The sequence below is a fragment of the Bactrocera latifrons genome, unplaced genomic scaffold (assembly GCF_001853355.1).
Source record: "Bactrocera latifrons isolate USDA-ARS-PBARC rearing strain unplaced genomic scaffold, ASM185335v1 scaffold_136, whole genome shotgun sequence".
In the NCBI taxonomy this organism is placed as follows: domain Eukaryota; kingdom Metazoa; phylum Arthropoda; class Insecta; order Diptera; family Tephritidae; genus Bactrocera; species Bactrocera latifrons.
In genome coordinates this window covers 569621-596853 of record NW_017534808.1, presented here as the reverse complement: position 1 = coordinate 596853, position 27233 = coordinate 569621, and the positions used below count along the sequence as shown (strand labels likewise).

General features: G+C 33.2%; 1 protein-coding gene and 1 long non-coding RNA gene across 2 annotated transcripts in view; both read right to left on the bottom strand.

Moving 5' to 3' along the window:
- LOC108965176 (frequenin-1) overlaps window positions 1-12698 on the bottom strand; it is a 64563-nt gene extending 51865 nt beyond the window's left edge. Inside the window, exon 1 of the mRNA XM_018927399.1 lies at window positions 12484-12698. Within this exon, the coding sequence (XP_018782944.1) occupies window positions 12484-12547 (64 nt within the window). The 5' untranslated portion in view covers window positions 12548-12698. The remainder of the gene's footprint in view (window positions 1-12483) is intronic.
- Window positions 12699-12783: 85 nt separating this feature from the next.
- The window catches only part of LOC108965182, a 23233-nt gene continuing 8783 nt past the window's right edge, over window positions 12784-27233 (bottom strand). The window contains exon 3 of the long non-coding RNA XR_001993097.1: window positions 12784-12941. This is a non-coding gene — a long non-coding RNA (uncharacterized LOC108965182). The remainder of the gene's footprint in view (window positions 12942-27233) is intronic.

Here is a 27233-nt window from a genome sequence, read left to right as displayed (position 1 = left end):
AATATCTGATTTCAAATTTAGTACAATTAACCACATTTCAACTATTTATATTATATCTACATAAAAAACGATTTTGCAAATTGGACAAGAGCTTTTTTTATTTGCTTAGAGCAGTTCTTTATTTTTAGAACTAACCCTTTCTTGCTTACATATTTACAATTTCCAATTTCACACATAAAAACATATACTTAAAGTTTACAAATACCTGGCTTTTATCTTCTCATCCGACCTCCAGGCAGCGCTTTAATAAATGTTCTAATAACATATTATATTCGGCAAGAGAATACACAAATGATAACAACAACTTTACAATCACTCATTGCTACATATTTTTTTAAATTTCCATATGTTTCTTTGGTTCGTGTTATCTCTAAAACCCAAGACGACCATTACACCCCAAGGCATTGTGTGGTGTGGTTGAGAGATTTATGCATATGGATATTTATGCGTGCAGAAGCTTGCGCATAACTGTGTTACAACATTGTGGCAACAAAACCACAAAATACAGTTAGAAAGCAGTTAAGTCTCATGGTAGTTGAAGAGTTATTGCGAATATAATAATTTAAAGCACTTGCAGAAATTTGTTAAGTATTGGCGTGGGTGAGGTGGTAATAAAACAAATATGTTACGTATACGCCATGGTGGTAGAGAGAAATGGCGGCAATTGTATATGGAAAATATTGTTACTAAAGGGTTGAAGGGCAACAGAGCGTTAAAATTTTTATTTCTTTTTAAATGAAATATATTTGATAAATTCTATATATACTAGGTATGCATATGTTTTTTTTTTTTTTTTTTTTTTTTTTTTTTAATATGGACTTATAGTATAATAACAAAACATGTTAAGTAAATTGAACTGTTTAAAGTGAGTGTTTATTAACTAAATAAATGATATCGAAAAATAGTTTTATATTAAATTTATACTATATTATGCACACTTAAGTATATATAAATCTTGAAAAATATAAGCATATATAAATCTAGCAATATGTGATGATCATAAGCAAATCCCGTCCAGCAGAACTCATTGCTCCGATTTTTCAAACAACACATTGTTCAGCTTCATTTATACTAAAAAGTTGAAAAGAAAAAACTGTCAAAGTACACTAAACTATTAAATTTTGAAATATTTACTCGTCCATTGAAGTCCTGATTATTTTGTCTTACTATAACAATCCTTTCCTACGGATTTGCTGAAAACGTAACATTTTCTTGTATATAATTATATTTTTGTCAGTTAGAAGAGTTGGAAGACTACTGAATAAAGATATGCATTTCTCGAAACCCAGACGCAATCGCTAGAAAATAGATTATTGTACCTTCTTTTCACTGAAACAAGTTTACAATTCACGACTCTTAACCTGTTCAGCTTCATCATGGCTGTCTGATGGCCAATGACCGTCCAAAAATTCATCAGCTGGGATAAAATATATTATGGAGGAAAACGGACTTCCATGAAACACTACATTAATGCAATATTAGGTTATATAAAGAGGAGCTTAATATGGGTGACTTTGTGTCCAGTGCTGCTGCCTTGTTAACGGAATTGAGGACTTGCTAAAAGTGGTATATCTTTATAAAAGGTAGCTCTGTTTGATATTCAATGCAGTGATTTCGAAGTCGAAGCTAAAAGCTGAAGTTTAGGCAGAGCTATTCTATTCATTCTACAATGAAAATGTCTCTCTATCTCTCTGCATTGTAGTCTCAACTCGCTCTTATTCCTATAAGATAACCACTTATAGTCTTTGAGTTACTACTATCAACACAGTTTGCTAAAAACATCTTGAAAGTATAGAATATCTCCACAAAATCCTAAAATGATTACTCCTAAGCTTTAGAAAAACAGAAAATCTGACAAATTTTACCCGAACTGCCGAAAAAATAAATTTTTGTCATATCTTGAAATAAATCTAAATTATCAGCTTCGTAATAGGTTTCTCATCAACGTTTAATTGAAATTTTCGTCCAATTATAATAACCCTCCGTTGGACTGGCCCTCAGAGACATTAGAAAATTTTATTTTTTCAGTTTCGGCTTATTTTTAGAGCAGCATACGATTCATTAACAGATTTGAATGTAGGACTTTCAAGAGGTAAGATTTGATAATTTAAAAATCTTATTTGAATGCTTCGTGCCACAAAACTTCTTGTAATAATGATAAAGTAGACTCTTCAAAACATTTCTGCAGCATTCTTATTTTCGATTTCGAAGCTATGATTTCATAATAAAAACAAAAATGCCAGGAAACTCTGTTTTAAACTTTTTCTTTAATTTAAAACAACCGGATAGCAGCAAGTATACACTAATGGGCATATGGAGGTCATACTTCATACAAAGACAAAATGGTTGTATATGTATTAATTCAACACATAATCGATTCAGTTTTAAACAAATGTAAGTATGTATAGAAAAGTAAACGGAAAAATCCCGTATACGGGGAAAAAAATCAGCTCGCTCTATGAGACATATATTGGCATATGTATTAATATTCAAGAATTAATGTGACGTAAGTTTTTTTGAATGTTTTAAAATGCTTTTTAATCATATTTTTATCAGTTAAAAATTCTGCAAAATTCAGAAAATTAAATTTTTTTTTTAATATCTTTTATGGTTTTATTAGCATGAATTTATCTGATTGGATCACTAATTGCTGGAAAAAATCGGATGCACAGCTTAAAATATCTAAATGCATCAAACTGAGTTATGCAAAAATATCTAATTTAATTTAATAAATAAATAAATAGAAGTGTTATTTTAGTATCATCGCAGCTGCAACAGCCAATCATAAAACAACAGTACCGTCATGACATACGCAAATAATTCCGTGGTTCTATTTTCAAATAATTTTTTATCCTCGCCACTGCAGCTGTCGTTGAAAATGCCAAATATGCGCACACACATACCTACACACATGTATACTGCAATGGCGCACTTCTAAATGACGCACAATTATATTTATCTGCGAAATAAAATTAAAGAAAAATCGCATCCGCATAAATGTCTACACGCCAGTTTTATGTGGTGGTAATGGTGCATGTCAGCACTTTAAACAAAAAATCATGTAAAAAAGACGCTGCAGCATTGATTTCGATGTGTGTGTGTGCGCGCATGTCAGCAAATAACGAGATTTGTCTGCTTGCTCGCTTCGAAGACATTTTCCAATTTATTTTGTGTCTTCACAAGAAACCCCTTGCATTCGACGAAATTGTTTGGCAGTTTACCGAATAAGTATGTATGTTTTATGTGCCGTCATAATGGCGTGCGTGTATGTGCAATGTAAGAGGGTTAAATGTGTGCATAATTTAAGGTTCCAGATTGCCAAAATCACAGCAAAAATATATTCGATATATGCAATGCAAGTGGATTTGGCATCGTTAAGACTTCATGTGAGCTAGGGCTCAGCAGTTTTTATACTATGTCGATATGTATATAACAATACATATAAGACAGCTCTTCTTAATACGCCTTAATGTAAGCTGCTTTTGATAATACGCTCAAAACTGCGCAAAGCTACAATCGTCGGTATATCATATCAAGCAGTTATGGTTTTATAAAAAATATTAAATCTAAACGACTGTACAGCTAACATTGCAGGAATCTCACAATCTCCTACAATAAGTAAAAGCTGACGTTTATGATTAATGTTGAACTATTATATTATACATAAGAAAAAATAGAAAACGGTAGTATAATCCTGATCTTATGTGATGATGACCAGTATAAGGATTCCTCTTTTTTTCACCATTAATTCGATAAAGTTTGCTAAGCGCCGATCAGTGCACGACCTTAAAGTATGAAGCCATAAGATTTCTGTATTCTTTCGACTCAAGGATTATCTTATCTTTATAAAAGGATTACAATGCGATGTTATAAACTCCGCATTCGATTTCATTCAGTCTGTATATAATCGTGGGATTATCTCAAGTCGAAATGCGAATTGCGAATAGCGAGTCGTCTACTTTCACGATCACACAGCTATGGACAGAGATTTATTGCACTTATAGTTTTCGGTCATTGATTGTGTTTGATTTAACAAATAACCGCTCTTAATTGAAAAGTTATAACTAATGGTTAATTTTATTACAAATTTTAATTAAATTTCAAAGTGAAATACTGTTAAAAAATAAGAATTATTTGAGACCTTTTCGAAAACGGTACAAACCAAGTAAAAATTGTTAATATAGTGAAATATTCCTGAAAAATTGTGTATCAAGAATGACCGCAATCTGTTATCTCAAAACATAATTTGTAATGCGCCGCCTCGCAAAGCAATCACCGTAAAGATAAAGTAATTCTTAGAGGATGTAAAGCTGATACTTACATACTCGTATTATCACGCGCAACAAACATCGAAATCAATGTAGAATTGGGCTGAAACGTGTCAAGTAGACTAGTGCGGAGACGTTTAAATGAAACTAATTTGTTTAGGCGTGTGGGCATTTTTATGCTACTGTCGAAAAAGAATATTAAAGTACGTTTGGCATACACTCATAGCCACAAGTCAAAAGATTTAAATATTTGGAAAATTTTAATTTTTACTAATGAAACCGAAATAAACCACATTATTCCCATTTGTACATCAAGAAAAAAACCAAGAAGTCAATCCAAGATATACCAAAAAGATCGTAAAAGTTTGGGGGTCGTTTTCCTGGCTTGGACTTTGACCACAACTAAAAATAGAAGATAATATGGATCAATTTGGATATCTTAAAATACTAAGGAATACCATACAGCTTTATATCTATGACGTTAGAAATCATATAGAAGATAGTAGTAGTATTAGAATAAGGAAAAACGATAATTTCCCTCACATAGAAGCTATAATACTATTCACAGCTACAAAATAAACCCTACAAGAAGGTACAAGTTGGTACGACAACTATATGCTATGGTAGTTCAATCTGAACAAATCCTTCGGAAATTGTATTTCTCATAAGCTAACATGATTTTAATCAAATTGTTTATGGGTTATATTATGCCTATGTTGGAAATTATCAAGAGTAAATTTCTGGTTTTTCAAACGAAGGTAGACGATCACATAATGTTCTTAAAAAGCTTATGCTAGTAAACTTCAACTTGCCATTTATCTTAAATTCATTAATAAATACTAATTAACACAGCTGAATATCAAAAGGCGATCACGCTTTCAGCATAGTGTGAGTTATGGTAGTTAGACCCAATACTTTCGTCAATAAAACATTTAAGGTGATTTGAACAATTCCAATTTGTAGAAAAATAATTTGTAAATTCCAATATGAAATTTTCTACAAGATTCTAACCTTTGCCGGTCAAATTTCGGCTATAAAGTATAAATAACATTAGGCTGACTCGCATACAATTAATTTTCACTCAATTTGTACTGCTTTATAAAGGTTACCGGTTACCGTTAGTTGAAGAACAAATTTTGGACAACAAAACCATATAATAATTTTTAATGGTGTTAGAATTTTTCTAAAAAGTGTTTATAAGCCAACTATTTACTAAATGCATACAAAGCTCTAACAACCTAAATGATTCAAAACTTAAGTTTGACAAAGAGAACTACTATATATAATTTAGACACTTTCTATTTCAATTACAATGCGATGCATATGTCACCTAGTTATTCAAAACAATATAACCAAAATTTTACAAACTTTTAAGCTTCAGCTGCCAAGTTATATCAGTATGTTATAAAATTAAAATGTTGTTTCTATTTTATGAAAACTGAGTTACGCTTATTCACATTTTAAGCGCCGATATGTGTGCGCTTCCCAGCCTTTGCATGTCATAACACTTATTATCACTAATGTACACACTCACGCAATGCCACTCAAGCGATTTGAAACAGTTCGGCGATAGTTATGTGAGTAACACGAAGAGTGAACAAAATATGCAATTAGTTTGAACACTCCTCTATTCGACGGAGCTATTAAAATTACTTGAATTATACAGACACGCGAGCGAAGTGTTTAAAATTAAATAATTGTATTAAAAACTTCCACAAAATAAACTTTGTGTAAGTTGTGTAAAGGTTACAAAGCGACTCATCTGGGGGCAATGTTACTCATACCACATGGCGGACCTTAATTAACATTGTAGAAGGTATACTTAACTTGATTCGAATTTATTATTGCCGCAAAAGGATATTTATAGGGTAAGAACGTTTATAACGAATGGAGGGGAAGAGGAAGTCTTAGTTAGAAATTACAATTAATATGCAATTCACCTAATATTAGACTTAACTATAACTGCCACTTAACTTTGAAAATAACTTTAATAATACTTTATAATTTTAAATAAAAGTAAAAATTCGACTAAATATTTTTCATTAGTTCACTTGCTCGACAACTGTGTTAAAACTAGCATTGCTTGTTCAGAAATTTGAAATGAAATTTTTAACACTCACATTAAATCGTCGTTTCTCTTTAATGTAATCGCTCTGTTTTGGAGATATCGATCTGAAATTTTGCACACTTTTTTTCTCTCCAAGAAGCCACCCATTTGTTGGAACTGCCTATATCGGGTCACTACAGCAGTATGGCAGTATGGCTACAATTTGTATATCGGATCAAAATATCATATAGTTGCCATACAATTTGAACGATAAAATTTAAGTTCTTGTATGCGAAACTTCTTCGTTTTACGAGCTAACTTTACGAAATTTGACACAGATTATTTTCCAAAATAACGCCACGATGTGTGAAGAAATTTTTCGGAACACTCCACTACGGATATAGCATCAAATTGCCATACAAACTGAACCATCGAGTTCATTTTTGTTTTTCTTTTTGTACTAAGAGGTTATATACAGTTAGGAGGTCGAAAAAAGGCATTTTGCAAGAATTTTTTTTAAGCAAACTATTTATTTTATTGATTTGAAGCTTGGCAGGTATATTATGACAACCTCAAACTATATTCACATATTTTTTATTGGCAAAAATAGTTATATGTAACGTTGATATTGCCAATTTTGCAGAGGGCCGCAAAAAAGGCCTCTTGCAGTGAGCACGATATCTCTGGACTGGATCATCTAAAATGCAAAAACCAAATAAGTTTCATTAATATAATAAATAATCGAGTGATTGATCGAAGGAATTAGCAAAAAATTTTGACAAAATGGCGGCTACACACAGCAAAAGGTTCGAATTTCGAACAAAATTCGTGTCTCTAATTGTTTATAAAAATAAGAAATTTTCATCGGATGGAGAAATCCTTCGATTAATTACTAAAAAATATAGTTAAGAAGCTTGCGTAAAAATTTCAGACCGATCGGTTTAGCCGTTTCTGAGAAATCTTGCTTACCGACTTTGAAAACACCGTTTTGAGGAAAAGTGCTTAAAGCTTTGAAAGCACTTTACATGTAGTTAGTTTTTTTGTGTCTAAAACTTCGAAAATATTCGTCGGATCAACTTGAAATTTCGTGTGTGTACACTCAGATATATTAAGAAAACGCAAAAAAATCGATTTTTTTTTTTTGAAAATCCTAACTGTATATAATCGTTTAGAATGTTTTTTATTTGACTAGAAATTTTATATGGATTATTTGCTAAAGCAATGTTGTAATCGCCGAAGAAATTGTTTGGATCGAGTCACTATATTATTTAGCTGCCATACAAACTACGAATATAACTTTCCTTATGAATTAAACGATTGAAAAGTGTCATAAAATGCTCGTAATACCTATTTCTTAATCTTTCTAGTCTTTTTTTAATAATAATCGATATATTTAATAATCGATATTTCATTATCGATCATTTTGTTATCGATTAACTTATCTATAGTTAATGAAATTTAGTTAATTAGTTAAGTATCGAGTTGCAATTTTTCGAATTATTCCTAGAACGATTTTATTCCAAGTATTGATAAGTCTTTTAATTCACGAGATTTCTTCAAGAAATTTGGCACGGATTATTTTATATCGCAATACTGTTATTTACAAAAAAAAACTGTTCAGATCAAACTACTATACAATGTAACTGCCATACAAACTGACAAATCCAAATCAAGTTAGTGTAAGAACTCCTTTGTATTCATAAATTATATTAAAGCTTCCGTGCAACTGAAGCTAACGTTTTCGTTTTTCTTTTACAGGTATTACTTGGTGTCATAGTAGGAATAATTACCATTTTGTGCTGCTTTCACAATTTTCGAAAAAAAGTTTTTTCGAACTTGATTCAAAGCAATTAGAGTGAATATAATCTTCGGCCTTCATATTAGATTGTTCGCTTATAACGAGCAAAACCCAAACTGCATCAAACTAAAAATTTTCTAAAAAAATATAATAAATTTGTGACCTCCATAGAGCAAAACCCATTATACACAACCAAACTTTATAAACACATCTTCAGTCAAAAACGGTTACATTAACTTTTAGTTTTTCATTTCCTGCACGCAGTGCTCAACCAAAGATTTTCTATAACCCAATACACCATTCAATGTTTTTGCTCAATTTTCAAGAAATTTCACTGCCTTCGCTGTGCTCGCAGGAATCAATGTCACGTATGCGCCATGTAGTGCCCTTTTAATTGTTCACAAGTACTTCTTGAACTTACGCACACATATATATATATGTATATACTTCTATAGACGTACATATAAAATTTCGTTAGTTGCAACACATACTTAAGCAGCTCCTTACATATAATATCGAGCATACTTTTTGAATATTGTAGTAAGTAATTCAAACTAACAAAGAAACGTGCCCTCTTAGTGAACTTGCCGATTATGAGTGGCCAACCGCACACACACACACACACACGTACGCGTATAACGCGCTGCCACGTGGCAATGTGTGCATACCACTATGATGCACTTGCGCCGACATTGTGCATTTGCATATGCACTTATGACTGCGCACTTACATGCATATTTGCATGACATTGAAAAGGAATATCAACAATTTTTGAACATCGCCGCCGCCGACGCCGCGTTCAAGGGCATTTTGACAAGGCATTGAAAATGATTTGCCAACTATATGGCACTTGTAAGCGAAGGGGAAACATGCTGTAGCGGCGCGTCCGGTTATGTTGTGTATTTTGGAAACTTTTACTAAATACATACACACACACATAGTTAAGCATTGCGGGAATAGTTGTGGCCTACATTCAGGCGCAAGCGAGTTTTATCGATTCGCCGTTTCGCTTTGGTAAATTATATTGCACTAATTTTTTTACACACCATTGATTACGGAACTGTGCGAGCATTTTGCTGCCTGCAGCAAAGCTTAGTGGCGCTCATGAAAAGTCCCTGCGGACTTTTAGTGCATTTGAATTTACGGTTAGTTGCGTAATGAATGTAAATTGCATATTTATGAGTTGTGTTTTGCACATAATTTATGAAATTTTAATTATAGATTTCATAATGAGTATTTTTTTGCGAATTTTGAAAAGGCTAAGAAAATGCTTTTAAAATGTGCTTAAAAATACTAATTCCTATTATGATATTATGAGAACAACCGAAGAGGCTGAATTTAATATATTGAGTTAATGTGAAAAACATCAGTCAACGGAATTCTTTATATTAGGGATATGATACAATATCAAGTTCGTTTATATTAACACAAGCTTTAATTTAATTTGCTAAATTTTAAGAAAACCTGTTCAATTAATTTCATTACAATATCGCATATTTTTACAAACTTAAATAGTTTAAGCCAGGTGCAAAGTCGAAAATCATTCAATAAGGTATATTAGGGTCAGAGAAATGGAATTAGTGATTATATTAATTTTTGGCTTTGCTCAGGTAGACTTGAGAACTTATTTTCTAGCAAATTTAAGGAGTAAAAACATATGTACGTATATGTAGAGCTAAGTTATCAGGATGTTTCCCAATACTGACTATCAGTTATATGGGATTTCATCTGATTTCATACATTTTAGATACAAAGATACCCTGTTGTTGGAAAAATACACTCCCACATTGGGCAATATATACGGTATAAAGTCAACTGTGCATTGTAAATCTTTCAATTAAGTATATGGGGTTCAGGAAAGCATTGAACCGATTAAACCCGTTTTACATGCAAAGGAATATTATTACCAAAAAAATATTTTTCGAAATTTCAATATAATATCTAAAAGATTGACTGATATTTTCGCCAAAAAGTCAACCTTACGTACTTGAGCATACATATTGGCGTCTGGATTCTTGAAAAGTTATAATTCGATTTCGACAATTCTTGAGTGTTGGATGTAATGCATTCATTGTACTTTTATGAAAAATATTGCCTGGATACACAGATTGTTTCTTGGAAGTAAAAAAATCTTATGGTATTTAAAATTGGTTACAAGGAAAATAGGCAGTTGTTATCTGATTTCGGAAATTTTCACACTGCAATATAGAAATGTCAGGATAATATCACCTACCGAAAACGGTTGAAATCGGTACAGTAGGTTCTGAGCTATGGGTTTTAAGCTAAATTTGGGAGGTGCCACACCCATTGTCTATTTTGACTTCGTATCCTATTAATCCCTCTTTTATATTTTTTGTTTATAATTTTATGATTCTGATGCTTATTAATTTTTAACAAAGCCGTTATAAGCGGAGGGGATGAGGTTATCGATTTCATTAATACACGCACTGTCGATAGAGATTCTCAAATGACTCATCCAGTTCTATTTTTATCATTATAACTTTAGTGAATTAGAAAATATATACTAAATGTAATAGATGGAGCCCCACGGACGTTTTTTTCAAAATTTCAAAATAGCTTCTGCAGTTCCAATTTTATTTCTTATATTAGTACTTAGTTAAGGTATTTTATAAGTTTTCGATTGATTGCTCCTTGTAAGCAAGGCAGTTGTTCAATAACACCCATCTACGAGCTCACCATTCGGGTTCTGCCAAGAAAGTTTTTTGTAGAAAGCTTCATTACAATATCTTTTAATCAAGTTACAGCATGTATATTCGGACGGACGGAAGAACAGAGAGATGGTCAGAGACTCACCCGGATTTATGCTCATCTTGCCATCATATTAAATTATGTATATAATATACCTTTATAACTATCTCGGTGACCCAAACTATTATGCTTTGTAGCAACATGTTAAAAGAGTACAAAAACCGCATATAATTTTGTTTAATCATTCATTCATTTTCGTTGTCATTTCTGCAACATCTACCTACATTTTCTACAAAGGTTAATATTTCTCGATATTTGTATTAATTCGATTATTAATATCATGTGAAGTATTTTCAAAAATTAAATCTTTTTGCAAAAATGTTCTAAAATTGCTCGTGCTTTTTAAAGTAAACGTTATTAGTATTCCAAATACTAAGTTGAACAATTTGTTTCTATCGATAAATATCGATAAAATTCCAGATGTTAAAAAACTGGAAAAAAGTGGTAGCATATTAATAGTTCAGGCATACAATTTAGTTTTTCTCACGTTTTGCCATTTTTGAGACAAAAGCTTAATTCGATAAATAATCATGCATTTAAAGAAACAAATTTGTAGCATATTTACGAATTATACAATTGGAAATTGGACAAACAAATGGAAAACGGCATTGAATGTTCCAAAGTCGTTAATTCCTATTTATTTATTTTTGCAAAAATTACGTTTCATAATTATCGATATATTTAATAATCGATATTTAATTATCGATAAATTTTGATACCGATTAATTTTTAGATCGTTTACGAGATTTAAGTAAACATGTATATATATAAATCAAAGAATTCCACTTACTTTTCTGTGAAACATTAGTTAAGTATATAGTTTCAATTTTACTATCTTTCTCAGACAGCACTTCATGGACGAGTGTATTATAAGTGGCGAAAATTATTTCTACTTGCACAAAAAAATTTCTGTAATTTATATTTCCCGTAGTCCTTTTTTTCAATTCAATCTTTAATAAATTAAATAACACGAAACAAAATACAAATTATTTAAATAGTAGATTGGCACAGTTATTTATCAATCTGCGGGCAATTATTTTGCAATCTAAAAAAACATTTCACTTGCAAATGTTATTTTCCATTTATTGATTATTATTCTTTTCACACAATTTGATAACGGGTTTTTATAGCACGTTAATTACATAATTTGATCACATGAATTCACTTTAAATAAACCAAACATTATCTTGCAATTGCAAAAATATTTAACATTTCGGCGAATGAAACAAAAAACCGCCACACAAACTCAAACACAAGCTCAAAGCATCAATGCAAAAAGTTCAGCTTCAGCTGCATATTTATTTAATTACACAACCGTCATGTCCACCTGCTGGAAAATAACAATTAAATCAGCTATAATTAACACTGACAGAGGGGACATTTGACATTTGCATTAAGTGGTGGTTAAGCGAAGGCCAAGAGCCACGGAAAACGCATTCAATTGAAATGTGAAAGGGGAAAAGGTTGTTAATATATATACCATAAACTATTTATAGATAAAGCTATTGATTTTGCTTTAAAAGTGAAATTTTGAAACAAATATTGCGCAAGTTTTACTATAATCTGCTAGTATTGCTATGAATAGTTTCATTAATACTTACAATATGTGTCAGTCGTCAGACGATCGATGGTGTCTTGCTTCAATTTGGAACTCTTCTTACCCATGGCGGCGACGCTGCAGTTAACCTTTGAACCTTTGATTCACAACACAAATTTCTCTACTTCTTGAAATGTGCGGGTTTAGCTTTAATTTAGACTAGAATTTTTATAAACTAGTATGTGTAGATAACGGCTATATATAATTTTTACTTTTTTCAAAAATTATTTTATTCTTCAAATATTTTTTCTTTTTCTAACCTCAATTTGTTTTATATTTTTATATTATTTGGTGTTATTATTTTTTTTTTACAAATTTTCGATGTTTCTTGGGATAGAGTATTTTGTTGTGAAATATTCAATTAGGGAGTATATAGACTAGGGGAAGTTGTAGGTTGTATAGTTTTTATGTAGCGTTTGTCATAATTGTTTTGACATTTTAACTGCCTCGTTTACTGAAGATCTGAAAGGAATAAAAATAGCAAATTGGTTTGAATACATTTCTGATTTAAGTTAATAAATTGGAAATTTTATAGTTTTGAGAAAGATTAAAAATAGGAAATACTGTTTACGTTTATTTTATGTTATGTTTAAATGACTTAAGGGATTAGATGGGTTTCCTGGGTTAAAAGACATTTTTAAAAATAAATTAAAATTTCAGTGAAAATTTCATGACATTTCTTTCTCAAATAGTTGTAATCGAAAGAAATTCTTCGTCCAAGTCTTTAAGAATTGTAACACAAAGACCTGCGTAAAATTTCTTGAAGATCGGTTGAATAGTTTTCAATAAAGCTACCAACCGACTTCAAAAAGACATCGGGAAAAACGGTATTAATAATAATCTGCCATAATCTCTACAAGATTAATAAATACCTTTTTGTATTCACAGACCTATTTGGTCTGTACATCATTAATACTACCCCTTAGTAACATTTGATTATGCCCTGTGTTGCAAGAATTCCAAGACTTGATCCAGGGGCTATTGCTTCAAACATCCGTTGAAGGAGATGAATGGTCTTGCATAGCTTATGGTAATTGTGTTTGGAGTGAAGCAACTTTTCATTTCCTTCAGCCTTTGCGTTTCTTGTGCCCCCATATGACTATACATCCGATTGATATTAACCGAGTTACCTACTAAAAGTTTCATTATTGCTTGCTGGCTTGACATAAAGCAGTAAGATTTTGGCGTTACGAAAGCCTTAGTTTCCGCTTGCTTGTTAAATAAAAGGTTTAAAGACTAGCTGGTTAGAGCATTATTCTCATTTGGCACCTTCGTATTGTAAGACTGAATTATAGTGATTTAGTTCTAAGCTGCTTTTTGTGTATGAGTTACTGCGGAAAAAGCCAGCTGGTATTCCTATTTTACATTTTAATCCGTCGGAAGATATATGAAGAAATTATGTATTTGTATAAATTGTATAAGATGATATAACAGCACTCTTGCAACTTGCTAGGGCCGAAGCTAGAATGTACACTCACAAGGGCGAGTTTTCACCCACCTTTATTCATTTTAAACACAAATATGCATCGATATACAAAAAACAACATCATTTTAGTTTTATTGAGATGCCTCACATATTGAACGATATAATATGAGGTGTAAAGTCACCAGGAAGTTCAAAAATCTTTATATTAGTTATATGGGCGTCAAGGGAAGTATTAACCCGATTCAACCCAATTTTACACTGAGATATACTTCAATGAAGAAAGGATTTTCTCTGAATTTCCATTGTATATCAGACAACCTCACCAATATTTTCTATATGAACATGTTGCAAGTATAATAAAAAACTAAAGAGTAAAACCCAGCTCTTATTATTATGTTATTGTCTTTATTTAGGAAAAGAGTCAAAGTATTTCAGGCTAGCGATTTTCCCTACATGTCCACCTACTTTCCTATTTATTTTAAAAGAAAATTTAAAAGAAATCTCACCAGACCACCCACACAGGATTCTAAAAACATCTTCGAAATCTCGTTTTAACCTTTATCGCTTTGTGTATGCCATCGTTGTTATTGTTGCAACGTAGTTACTGTCGTCACCTTTGCTTTGGTGTAACATTCGGTTCACTCACACACCAAATTGATTTCACTCACACTCTATCTTGATTTCGCTACTAGTCCTTCTAGTCCTTCAAGTCTTCTACTTGTTTCCATACGCTTTAACTGTAAACAGTTTCGATGCACTTCAATTTGGCTAATGCAACTGCCTCACATACAGACGAACACACACAGCAGCCATTACCCAAAAACATATTTAAAAACGCATTATCATCCACACGGTGCACACACACACACATGTATAGTAGACTGCTCGTTGTGCTGCTCCGTTGCACTCACATATGTTTGTTTTCCCATTCGTGTGCCAAACGCTTGTGTGGCTGCATATATACATATGCGTGGGTGTTGACGTTTGTGTCGCCAGCAGCTGCACTTCAGATTCTTTTCCATTGTCTTCTGACTTCCTTTCGTCGTCGCCAGTGATTCTGCATTTTATTTCACCATTTTATTTTCGTCTACTTGTTTACGTTTTTGTTAGTTGCCAATGGCAATAGCCAAAGTGCTCGGCATTTAAGATGCTTTCGAGGGCTCATGGGAGAGGGCCAAATGCTCGACGTTCATGGAGGCATTGAGAATGCCCTCCCTGCGCTTAGACGAGCGTGAACGCGCAAGGTCTGTCATTGTGTTGCGGACTGAAGTGGCGGATAAGAGAAAATAGGCGGCGTCAAATGGAATTTCTTAAAACGCGCATTTAGGCGCATAGTCAATGTCGAGGTTAAGGTAACACCTCAGCTTGAAAAGGTTAAGTGAGGTATTTTCTCCGTGAGTCATGATTGCTATATTTCTAAATTGTTTGTGGTTAATTAATTTACCAATGCGAGAGAAGTACGCTTAATGAGATCGGTTTTCACTATATCACACTGAAAAAATAAAATCTCATACTAAAAAGACTGCTGAGCCAGTTTTGTAATTACTGAACTTCGTATTGCTCAAGCTAAAACAAAGAGAAATACTCGATATTTTCATTTTTATGTTTATGGTTGTCATACTATTACTCCCAATCATACGCAAGCTTGGTTTTGCCGATCTCCATTTCGATACGCTCTAAAAGGCCAATCATTCAAAATTTCCAAAAAATTGTGAAAATCGTTGTGACTTACTAACATATAAACATGATTTCCCTATAGCTTAATAAGAAAAAACACCTATTTGGAATTATGAAAATAAGGCGGTGTATTAAAAGAACCTCGAAGTATGGGCCCTTCATAAACTTAGGCAAAAAGAATCCATGGACAGAATTTCTATCTGCGAAAATTTACCGATTTCAGAATCCAGTGTTTACTGGCTCAATACGTCAAGCTAAAACGTTCGTGGCTAAATCGGTATGAGCCAGAGAAACGGTGGCGTACTAAAGGGTTACACGGGTTTTCTCGCACTTTTTCGACAATTTTATTCTCATATAAAAAATTTAATATTTTATTCAAAATTTTTATTGTTACAAACATACACTATTAACTAAGAAATTTTGAAATTTAAAAAAAAAAGACGCCATTTCCGGTGACCCCTCAGAAAAAGATGCGTCCGCGTTGGCAGGTTAACTCCTTAAAGGATAATCTAAAGTGAAAAAATACATGTTTTAGTTGAAACATTAACTTAGAACATCGACGAAGGACGTTTTCTGAAACCCAAGTATTCCATTAACGATCAAGAACGGTTTTCTGTAGATTTTGTGGGATTGGCAGGATATCAAAAGCTATCCCCTATAACCAAAATCTTAACTCGGATCTCTAGTATCAAAAATTCGACCGTCTGAGGTAAGCACTTTCCCAAAAGTGACCAGCTTCAGCTAATCCAAGTTGTTCTATCAAAGAACGTCAGGTCAAGCACTTCTTTAGTTACTCGTTCAAGTTCTAAGGCATTCCTGCCATCGAGTGTTTAGTGTTTTTGTTTATGCTTAATGGTTTTACTAGTGGAAAATAATAAGAATAAGGGTTTCTACTTTAAAACCCCTAAACTAACCGACCCAAATTGAGTTAGATTGCCAGAATGACAGTCATTTTCTAGATAAAATCCGGGTCAATTCTGGCAATCTCTCCTTGCTAGAGCTATACTTCGAAATCTCTCAAAAATCAGACGGCATTCCCTAACCTTCAGATGTTTGTACTACAAGTATATTGACGTCGGCATTGGAATAGATGACATGTGTTCGACAATAAACAGCTTTATCTCCGATCTTTATTGCTTCTTCTTTGCAAGAAACCTCTCACTTTCGTACAACAAATCCTCAACAACCTTATTTACGAACTTCATGCACTCCTCTACAAGAATTTTTTTTTTTTATTTTATTTATTTATTTTTTTTTTTTGATATTTTCGCAGAAATTAGTAATCGTCTTCTTGAAGTGACATTAAATAATTTGAGGCCATCACCTTCATTGACACTCACCCAGTGACTGACGTACTTGAAATTAAACCAACACCCATAGCAGAAGAAGAGCTTCAATTTTTCCAAGAATCGGCTCGTTTCATTTAGAAAATTATAGCCGGTTAAACTCTTTCTTCTCCAAACTGATCGCGACATACTAAATTTACATATCTCCAGCGTGAAACGAGTCTCCGCATAACTCGATCTACCTTTTTGCATACCCTGCGAACCACATTCATCTAACACCTCTCTCCCTAACAAACCATTTCCGAAGCCTACCCTAAAATGATTCCGATGGCAATCATCTTAAACCGTACCCCTCAAGCGGGGACTAAGTAACTGCTAAAAGAACAACAAACAGAATTTATACAAAAGTACCTTTATAAAACTATCAACTAGTTATCGAATAAAACAGTGCATGATCGGGCTAAATCGAATCATTCCAACTATGCTCAATGAAACCTTAATTTGAATGCAAAAAATAATGTTGTTTTCAATAGACCATAAATAATATTATCACAATTGTTTGTTTTAAAGAAATGTATTAAGTATTTTACAATAATTTCTCTTTCAGCTAACAACTCAAAATACAAGACAATTTTATTGCACTTAACACCCAAGAGAGTATACAACTGCTTCCGCGGGAAATTTCGATTTGTGTTAAGGAAACACACCCCTTCGCGCATTAGTGGTAAGTTCATACCTACATATGCTCATGTAGTGTATATATAGTACATATGTATGTGTATATAAAAGTTCATGTATAGATGTATATTATAGTGAATGTATGTATACTTAAGCACACCGTTATTATAATAGTGCTAGGCTGAAGTGGTGGCTCCCGTGCAGCGCCAATCTTACAAACAACTTTAGACACAGTTGGTCCGTAAGCGCAGCACAGAATCAACATGATTTAATGACACGCGACTACGCGGGGTGTGGATTCAGGTGTTCAAAGTGCATATGGGCTTGATAGCTTGTAGGCATGCTACTTACATATATGTATACATTAGTATAGTACATATGTGTTGAGCTCACGTATATACATACTCACATATTCATACTCACATGTTATTTTATTGTGGCAGCTCAGTCGCAGTGAGATTTATATGTGCTAAAGATGCTGCAACATGCAATTACACATTGTTGAATGCAACACACATACAAGTATATATATACATACATATGTGTATGCATTTTTAACTTACATATATATATATATTACAACCTGTTCGTATATTTGACCCAGAAATTTATTTGCATGTAAATAAACTGGCTGCGAAGCACTGCCGAATTACAGTGCCAAAGTGCAACGCATTTACACAGTTGTAACGGCAAAAAATCCCATGCTGCACACAAATTTGTTCGCAAAACTGCAAGTGGCTGTATATACAGTGGTGTCATCAAAATTTATATGAGAGGATTGCGATACATATGGTTCATGAGACAGTGCTTTTTCCAATGTGCAATATCTGCTTCTATTTGAAAAAAAATTTCAATTTAATTTTATAATTTTTTCAAAATGAACCTGTGTCTAAAAAGTTTGTTTCGCCAACTAAAATAGATAGCAGGTTACAGTTTATTACAATTTATAGCCAACTGTAGACCAAGAGGGACATATTTTTCCCGCTCTTTTCTTTTTTGATATTTTTCTTCAGATAAGTTTGCCATTTCAGTCATGAATGTACGATCTAACAGCAAGTCAAAATTAATGCAATTTTTTACCGAAATTTGGAATCAGTGACTTCAACTTTAAGAGTATCAACGCTCTATATAAAATAGTTAAAACACGATAATTTTTCTTTGCCCGTTTTAAAGTTTATATCCACTTGCAAGTCAGAAAAACTTCTCTACTTTTTTAAAAGCATTTTATTTCGTAGATAAATAATAATATTTGTAAAACAAAAAAAAAAAAATGAATTCCTTCAACCCATTGCCAAGAAGAGCTCCGAAACAAGTTGGCTGCCAGGAAAATTTTTTTCTGCCTAAGCTCAAAGCATTGCTGGTAATGATTGAATTAATTCAAAATATATAACAAAATAGCGCTTAACAAATATCTACAAAACAAAATAGAAAAAATGTCGATTTATAAAAATGTTATTATTTCGACCATTACCTGGCAATTATATCTACAAGAAAAACTTCAAGTCTATCAGCAAGCCATTTCAAAAAAAAAATTTTCCCCATCTCTGAAAACCGCGCTAAAGGTTTGGGGAACCGATTACACTAAGTTAAAAAACTCTTAAAAATAGACTCGTATCTCCGAAACTGTTTTTAGGATGAACTTAAAAACTGTTTAAGAATGTTCTCAAGTATACAATATTTAAATTTTACTTATATTAAGGTGGGAAAAATTGCGAAAATTTTTCTATGAATGATCATTTTGTAAAGCCGTAAATACCTAAAAAAAAAAAAAATAAGTTTTACAACTAAAATATTTTTATGTTTTCCTCGTGTTATAAAATTTATTAGCAAAAAAATCAATTACTTTAAAGTAATTAAACTTCAACCGTTAATTTCTCTTACAAGACCATTTTATAGAGCATTCAATTCAATAAAATTAGATATTTTTTCAAAACAGTTTGAAGCGCCATTTTCTAGCTGACAATGAGACAAATAGAAAACTGAAAGGCGGGGGACCTTGTCATTACAATGAAGAGCTCATACTTGGAGAGGCGTATATAAGAACGTATTTTGTATTATTTTATACTACGAAGCGAAAAATATTCGGTTTATTTTGAATCTCCGTTTCGTTTCGAAATTTATACAAATCCCAAACACATATTCAGTACACAGAACTTCATTCCAACACACTCACCGACTTTGGAAAATTGCTTCAGGATAAATCAGGTCATATGGATTGTTTGTCCATAATGTGTTCGCTATAACTATCTTTTCCACTAAATAGTTCATTGGAGAGGATATGTATGAAAACCAAACTATTTCTACTCAAAGGCAACTGCCCATGGCACTGACCCAGTGGCGTTCACATGAAGCAGTGACTGACAGTTAAAATGTTTGCATATTCAGTGTCATGCGACAAATATATGAATGTGTGCTGCAGACATAATGCGTTAGGCGTTTGCAAACACCCGCAATATGTCACTGCATTTCGACTATTTATACGAAAAACTCGCCAGTTGTACATGTCGTATACGCAACCCGCATTTTTAGCAGTCACAGCGGCTGCGAGAGTACAGTAATTATTGAGCTCGTCGTCTTCTTTTGCAAAAATGCGTAAAAATCAAAAACGGGGAACAATTTGCCTCAGGCATGCTGGAGCTATATATAGCCATATTTGTCAGCGTTTTTTAAACACCACGCCTGCTCTGCAATAGTCGCCTTATTTGACTTTGATTTAAAATTCATTGCAACACTTTTTCGCTTTTGAATTTTTAACCCACTTTTTTCATTGCATTTACATTACTTGCCACAGCGCTTATGTGTTAAGCAAATTTTCAAGCAACGCCTACAGCGTTAAGCGCTTGAATGCCGCACAAATACTGACCTACTAAATGTTGGCATTGCAGCAAGTACGTCTATATATCTACATGTAAAAAATGGTGTACATGTGTATGCTTGTAAGGCAACGCAGATGTGTGAACGCTGGTAAATTAGAGTAAATAAACAAAGCCGCTCATTATCACAGTTGGCAAAGCGGTAACCAACAACATGAGTATGTGAGTGAGGCAACAAAAGCTTCCTTTAAATTTACAGCAAACTGCGGCCGACCGTGAGTTCAGCTGTATGTATGTTTCGCCGTAGTCGAACTACACGTTGCATCTGCCTACCTTTGTATCGCTGTCCATACATCGCATTATGTTAACTGTACTCGTATAATTCTCCAGTGGTGCGTAGTTAAGCGTAATCCTTTGGAAAGCATGTTTACATTTCCATGCGCTTGCAACGTGCCTCAAATATGCGCGTGCACACCTTTGCATGCATATTTGCACATTTACATACGGTTATATCCTATGTATGCACATTTACATATAAATATAACCATTTATAGTATGTATGTAAATGCATTCACTATAGCTATAGCTTCCTTTAGCTGCTTGACTCGCTTTGCTTGCGCTGGCCGTTGCAGTCTTAATAGTCAGGTTGTCAGGTATTTTTTGTCTGCTCTCATCGCATGTGCAAGATTTAAAATATATTTCAGCATGCATTTCGGCTTTAGTCGTGGTCTTTCGTTAGCGTGCCTTTTTTACTCCATATAACTGACTATTAATTCGCCATGCTTCCTTTTACTGCTACCTTTCAATTCTTTCTTTCTTTCTGCCTTCAATCAGCTGCTTGTATCAAAGCTACTTGCCCAGCTTATTCACCTTCCTTTTAACGCTTTCATTCAACTCGCTTTCGGCTTACTGCCCCACAGAAACTTTTTGACTGCAACTTTTCCTCAACTTTCAAGCAATCTTTTCCCAATATATTTTTTCACTTCACTTCACCTAGAGCAATTCGTTTTCATTGCTTTCTCGATAAATCCATGCATTTTCTCTGTAACCATTTATTTATTTTCATTTTTTATACACAGATATACTCGTATAAGGACGCCATGAAATTTCTAATACCCAGAAAAAAAATCTTCGGATCAAGTAATAGCTTCTTTCTTGTGTTACAGTATCAAAATGCGAAAACTTTGGTAGAATGAGTTGGACACATAAATGGCGCAACCTAAAAAAATATGGACAATTTAGTTGATATTTTATTTTTATAAATTGTGTTCTACACAAACGTTTTTATTGTTAATATTGTGTGCTGCAACTTTTATTTTTAACGACTACTGCACACCTGCGACCCATACTGTCCACGGGATTCTGACATTTAGCTTTAGGTATAGCGTATCAAGCTTTTTTAACGATAGACCAGAGATGGTGCATATTTTTATAATTAACCTTTGCAATTTCTGCCTTCACTTCATTTCAAACGTTTTCAACTGAACTAAAGTCGGGACTTTGCGCTGGCCAATCCAAAATATCCAAGAAAACCAATTTTATTACTAGCTTCGAGCCTTGTTTGGGATCTTCTTGCATAAATTCATATGCATATGGTTTCATATGGTTTTTTAAAATGTGCAAGTACTGAAATTTATTCATTTTTCCATTGATTCATTGATTGCGAGCGGACATATTGTCCACCGTTCCAATAAAATGCTCCCCAAACCTTAATATTTCCGCCCCTATACTTTGTCGTCTTCTGATAGTACTTAGGATTGTAATATATCCTTGGCACTTAGGACGATGTTCAAATGTTCTGCCATCTGGTCTTATCATGTTAACCTTCGCCACTCCACAATATATAATATTTTTTCAAAAATGTAAAATTTTCTTTTGATGAGCCTTGGCGAAGATCAGTCGTTTTGAGATATTTTTTTTAAAAGGTGTGGTTTTTTTTTAATTCGTTCGAACAACTTTGCCTGTTTCAGACGTCTTCTAACAAGTCTAGAGGAAATTTCCAAGCCCATTGATTGGTAATATCAGATAATACCTGCTGTTATGATTTAAATAGATCATTTTTGCCGATCCTTACTAAAGCACGGTCTGTATGCGCAACCGTTTTATGTGGTCTTGGCTCCCGAATCTTGCCTTTTGCCAATACTTGAAAAATCTGCATACATGATTTGATTCTCTTATATACTTTTTTACGAGAAAATTCAATTTGCTTAGTAAATTCGGCCTCTTTATGCATTAGAGAGAATATTTTGTAACTCGATTTTCTTCTTTATTTGAAAAGGTTGCGCCTTTTTATAAAATCCCTCGAAATAAAATAAAAGTACTTACCTAGAAATTTTAACATCACACCTGTTTTTAGCTTACTTGTTACAGCTTAGATGCGATGTGAGTAGAGAATTTCACTAAAACTCCATAAATCGACAAAGCGCGACTGGTCAATGTTAGTTTCGTCTAAGTAGCCCTTGATTCGCCAAAGGTACGACGATCAAGGTGAGAGAGTGCCTGTATACTTCCATGTCAAGTTCTTCTATATACCGAATATTTAGCATTGCATCATGAATGCCTTCCAGTAATAACTCCTACAGTTGCAATGCCAGAGCGCAAGATGACAACTGAGATCCAACTCGTTCCCACTCCAATGTGAGCAGGGTGCGAATACTCCGTCTTGCTATGATCAGGCACCTAATCAATTCACGGAGTAGCTCCTCGAAATCCTCTGTGGACAGACATTCCTTGACTAACTTTGAGCGCAAAATTTATGATGTTAAATCTAATATTACCGCTCTGCTGTCGGAGTGAAAGAAGATGAATTCCGTAGAAGTAAGACTACTGCTATTGTAATACTTGTAGCAGCTTCTGCTGCCTAAAAACCACTGCAGTATACCGGAAGACTAAGATAGGCTTGAAAGAGAACTCCCTACAGAAGACTTCCCCTCCAAACCTTAACTTCTACTTTGACCCATCCGTGCAAAATCACACTGCGTCTAGGCGCGCCAAAAAATATATATACCTCGTCGGTATGTGAGCGAAGAAACAGCCGCCAGGCGTAGCCTCTCTAACATAATGTTTCAAAATTTCAGGGGTGCTATTAAAGGACTCGGTGTTACTTACACAGCTTTTCATTTTTTTGCAAAATTATCACACTTTCATTAGAAATTTTTCAACATATGTATATTTTTGAATACCAGAAAGTGTTATCATCGACTGAGCAAAACTGGAGGTACAGCTACTGCTGACTAATATTGATCAAACCTTAAGACTTCGGACTTCTTCTACTCAATTTAGAGCAGCTGTAAGTTTTTTCAATTTCCTGAATGATGCTCAAAACTTCAGCTTTCCATACTATATGGTAAGACACAATGTTAATAGTAGCATTGAAGATATGCGACTGCAACGACATCTATTGACAAAATACGAAAAAACATTTTCGACTACCTTATATAATATAATAAATGCAAAACACAAATATATTAAATTTTCTTTTTATGCTTTTATCAATAATTATTAATCTATCTTCTTTCTTAATCTTCTATCGCCCAATATAGGTACAAATTTATTTTATTAAACGGAAACGTATGTACAATATTTACATTGTTCCTTCCTTTTACATATTATTTACCTTTTTTACGTTAAGCGTAATTATAAAAATATAAACAAGTAATAATTTAAGAACAAATTGTCAACAAAATTTATATATGAAAGCTCACATTATTCCCCCACATAAGTTAAATACATCAGAAAGCTAACATCTCTTATAAAAAACTACTCGCTAGTTTGCACTGTGAATGCAAATGGCAAATTTAAATTACGTAGTTAGGGGCTCTTGTTTAAAACTCATAAAATCGTTTGTCTTATCGAACCGCTGCTCCTTTTCCTCTTTCGCCGTTTTTCTGCCATCTTTCGTTTGATCAAAACCAAAAAGCGTCCACTCACAAAATATTTGTCCAAGACTCTGTAAACTGATTCGACCTCGTTTTGGCGTGGTTTCATCATCGTCGTAGTCGCTCTCATCTTCTTCGTATAGTTCTTCCAATAGTTTTGAATCGTTAAAGTTAAGTCGTCTGCCTTTGGTGCACTTGAAGGCTGTGGTTGGTGTCGTCGTGTACTCGCACTCATCTTGCATATAAATGCGTTGAATTGTAGGCCTCGGCGTTTCGGGTGTCTCATGTGTATTGCAAACAATAACTTTCTTCGCCAATTTTGCCAGAACTGCAAGTGCGCCAGTATTTTGCTTAGTATCCATAATACAAATTTGAATTTTTGAAGTTAATAAAGTGCACAAGAGCTAAACCAAAACTGTGCGACCGTGATGAGTACACAACGACTGTTAGAACTGTAATGAATATTTCAGAGTTGCACCGGCTGCTTTATACTGATTACTTGACCTTCAGACAATTAAAGTTGTTTTGCACCTGCTCATACCTGTGAGTACGCCCTTCGTTTTGTACCTGTTTACAAGCCGTCGAAAGTATTGTGCAATCGTTTCGCAGGTAGCTTAACTTTTGTTCTTTGATTTCCAGCTCTTTGTTATGCCAAGTATGCATTTTGTTGTTGCAGTATATTTATAAACATTCCTTTGTACTTGACAGGATTATTAATATTAATTATATGTTTAGTATAACTATACAAGCATCGGTCGATAAAGAAAATAATTCAAGTTAATTATTACAATAATTCTTTCTTGGCAGTAGTCGTGTTTATATTAAATCTCTTCACATTTTAAATATGGGAAACTCCCATACAAATTTTTCAGTGTAGTCTAAATTTAAAGAACTCTAGCAGTTAGCGGAAAATCAGGGCAAACACCACAAAAGGGAAGAACAAAAGATATTCAACTAAAGTGCGGAATAGATAATATTATTATTCTAACGCACGTTGCTATTTATGGCTTCATGAGTGTTTGCGATCATTTAAATTGTTTATTATACCCTGAACAGGGTAGCTGAAGTTTGTAAGAGTCAGAAGAAAACTTCGGAGACCCTATAAAGTATATATTTATATGATCAGTATGTTGAGCTGAGCTGATTTAGCCATGTCCATCTGTCTGTGTATATACGAACTAGCCCCTCAGTTTTTAAGATATCGTTTTGAAATTTTTTCAAACGGCATTTACTCTTCAGTAAGCTGCTCATTTGTCGGAACTGCCGATATCGGACCACTATCACATATAGCTGCCATACAAACTGAATGATCGAAATCACGTTCTTGTATGGGAAACTTACACATTTGACAAGATATATTTATGAAATTTGGTAGAGATTATTTTTTAAGGCAACAATGTAACCTCCGAAAAAATGGTTAAGATCGGATTACTTTAGTATAGAGCTGCCATACAAACCGAACGATCGGAATCAAGGGCTTGTATGGAAAACTTTCACATTTGACGTGGTATCTTCATGTAATTTGGCATGGATTACTGCTTAAGGTGAAAAATATAATCTCCGAAAAAATTGTTCAGATCGGATTACTATAGCATATAGCTTCCATACAATCTGAACACATAGTTACTAACAGAAGGGTGTTACATAGTTACCCTGTGAAGCGTATTTGTCGATGCAATCGAATTTAACGTTTTTTTCTTTTCTTGTTATTACTAACTTTCTTTTTTAAAACCATACCCTTTAATTATATCCATATTTTATCTGTGGATGATGAAATTAACACAACAAAGAATCGCAAATACCCCGGCCTGTTACATAGATGACGCTACTAAAAATTAATCTTAGATAAAAAAAATTTTTTGTCAAAAAAATATATTTTACTATGTTAAGTGGGGGACTATGTAATTAACCTGTTATGTTATATCAACAAATTTTTGAGAAATATCTTCAAAGGTGTTTAACGATATGAAGTAAACAATTTTTGTCTGTTAAACTAAAATAATATCCAGAAAGGTAGAGAATTTTATTAATTTACCATTACTACATACTGACAAAAAAATTTGAATGATATGGTTATATAGTTTCGAGAAAATTCGCTTATGATATGTTAGTTGACATTTGCCGAGTGCGTCATGTACGAATATGCATACTACATAAAGTGGTGGTGGCAGTATGCAGCATCGCTTGCTTTTGCGCTCTTGTCGAAAACATACATTTGAAAGCAGCAACAAAGTTATCAAGTTGAATTCGTACATGAGAGTATGCATATAACTTATTAAAGTATAGGCGATTTGAATTCCGAATGACTGTCTATTCTTCCGTTCCTCTGTCTAACTATACAAGCTGTAACTTGGGTAAAAACTGAGGTATCTTAATGAAACTTGGTATGCGTGTTCGTTTCTTAATACGAAACAAATTACGAGTTCGTAGAAAAGTATGATCGGACGCTCTCAAAAACACCATTAACCAAATAAAAGCGCCATACTAAGCACTAAATTAAGATATAGTAGAACTGTAATTTAGCTAAAATAACCAAATTCCCTCAAAATAGTAATAATTCCCGACTGTATAAGAATGAATGAAATCATATATGAAAAAGAATAAGCATTTTTTAACTTCTAACAATAATATAATAAATAATTTTTAATTATAAACATTTTCAAATTCAATTTAATGCAGCTTTATTCGTAACATACGTTCTAAAAGTATCATTGGAAAACGTGGAAAAAATATTTTACATTATTATATTTTGAACACAGGCTTATGAAATATAATTTTTGTATTTCTGAATTCTATTGAATTTTAATATAAAGAGATAAGAAGTATACTATGTATATCAAACCCTTTGTTCTAAGCTAACATCTCTACCAATTTTCAGCCAAATCGGTTCAACTGTTCTTGAGTTATTATAACTAACACGACTTTCTTTTATATACTATATGTGCAAGTAAATATAGATATATGTAATTGCTTGGATTCCGATTCCGAAAACTGTT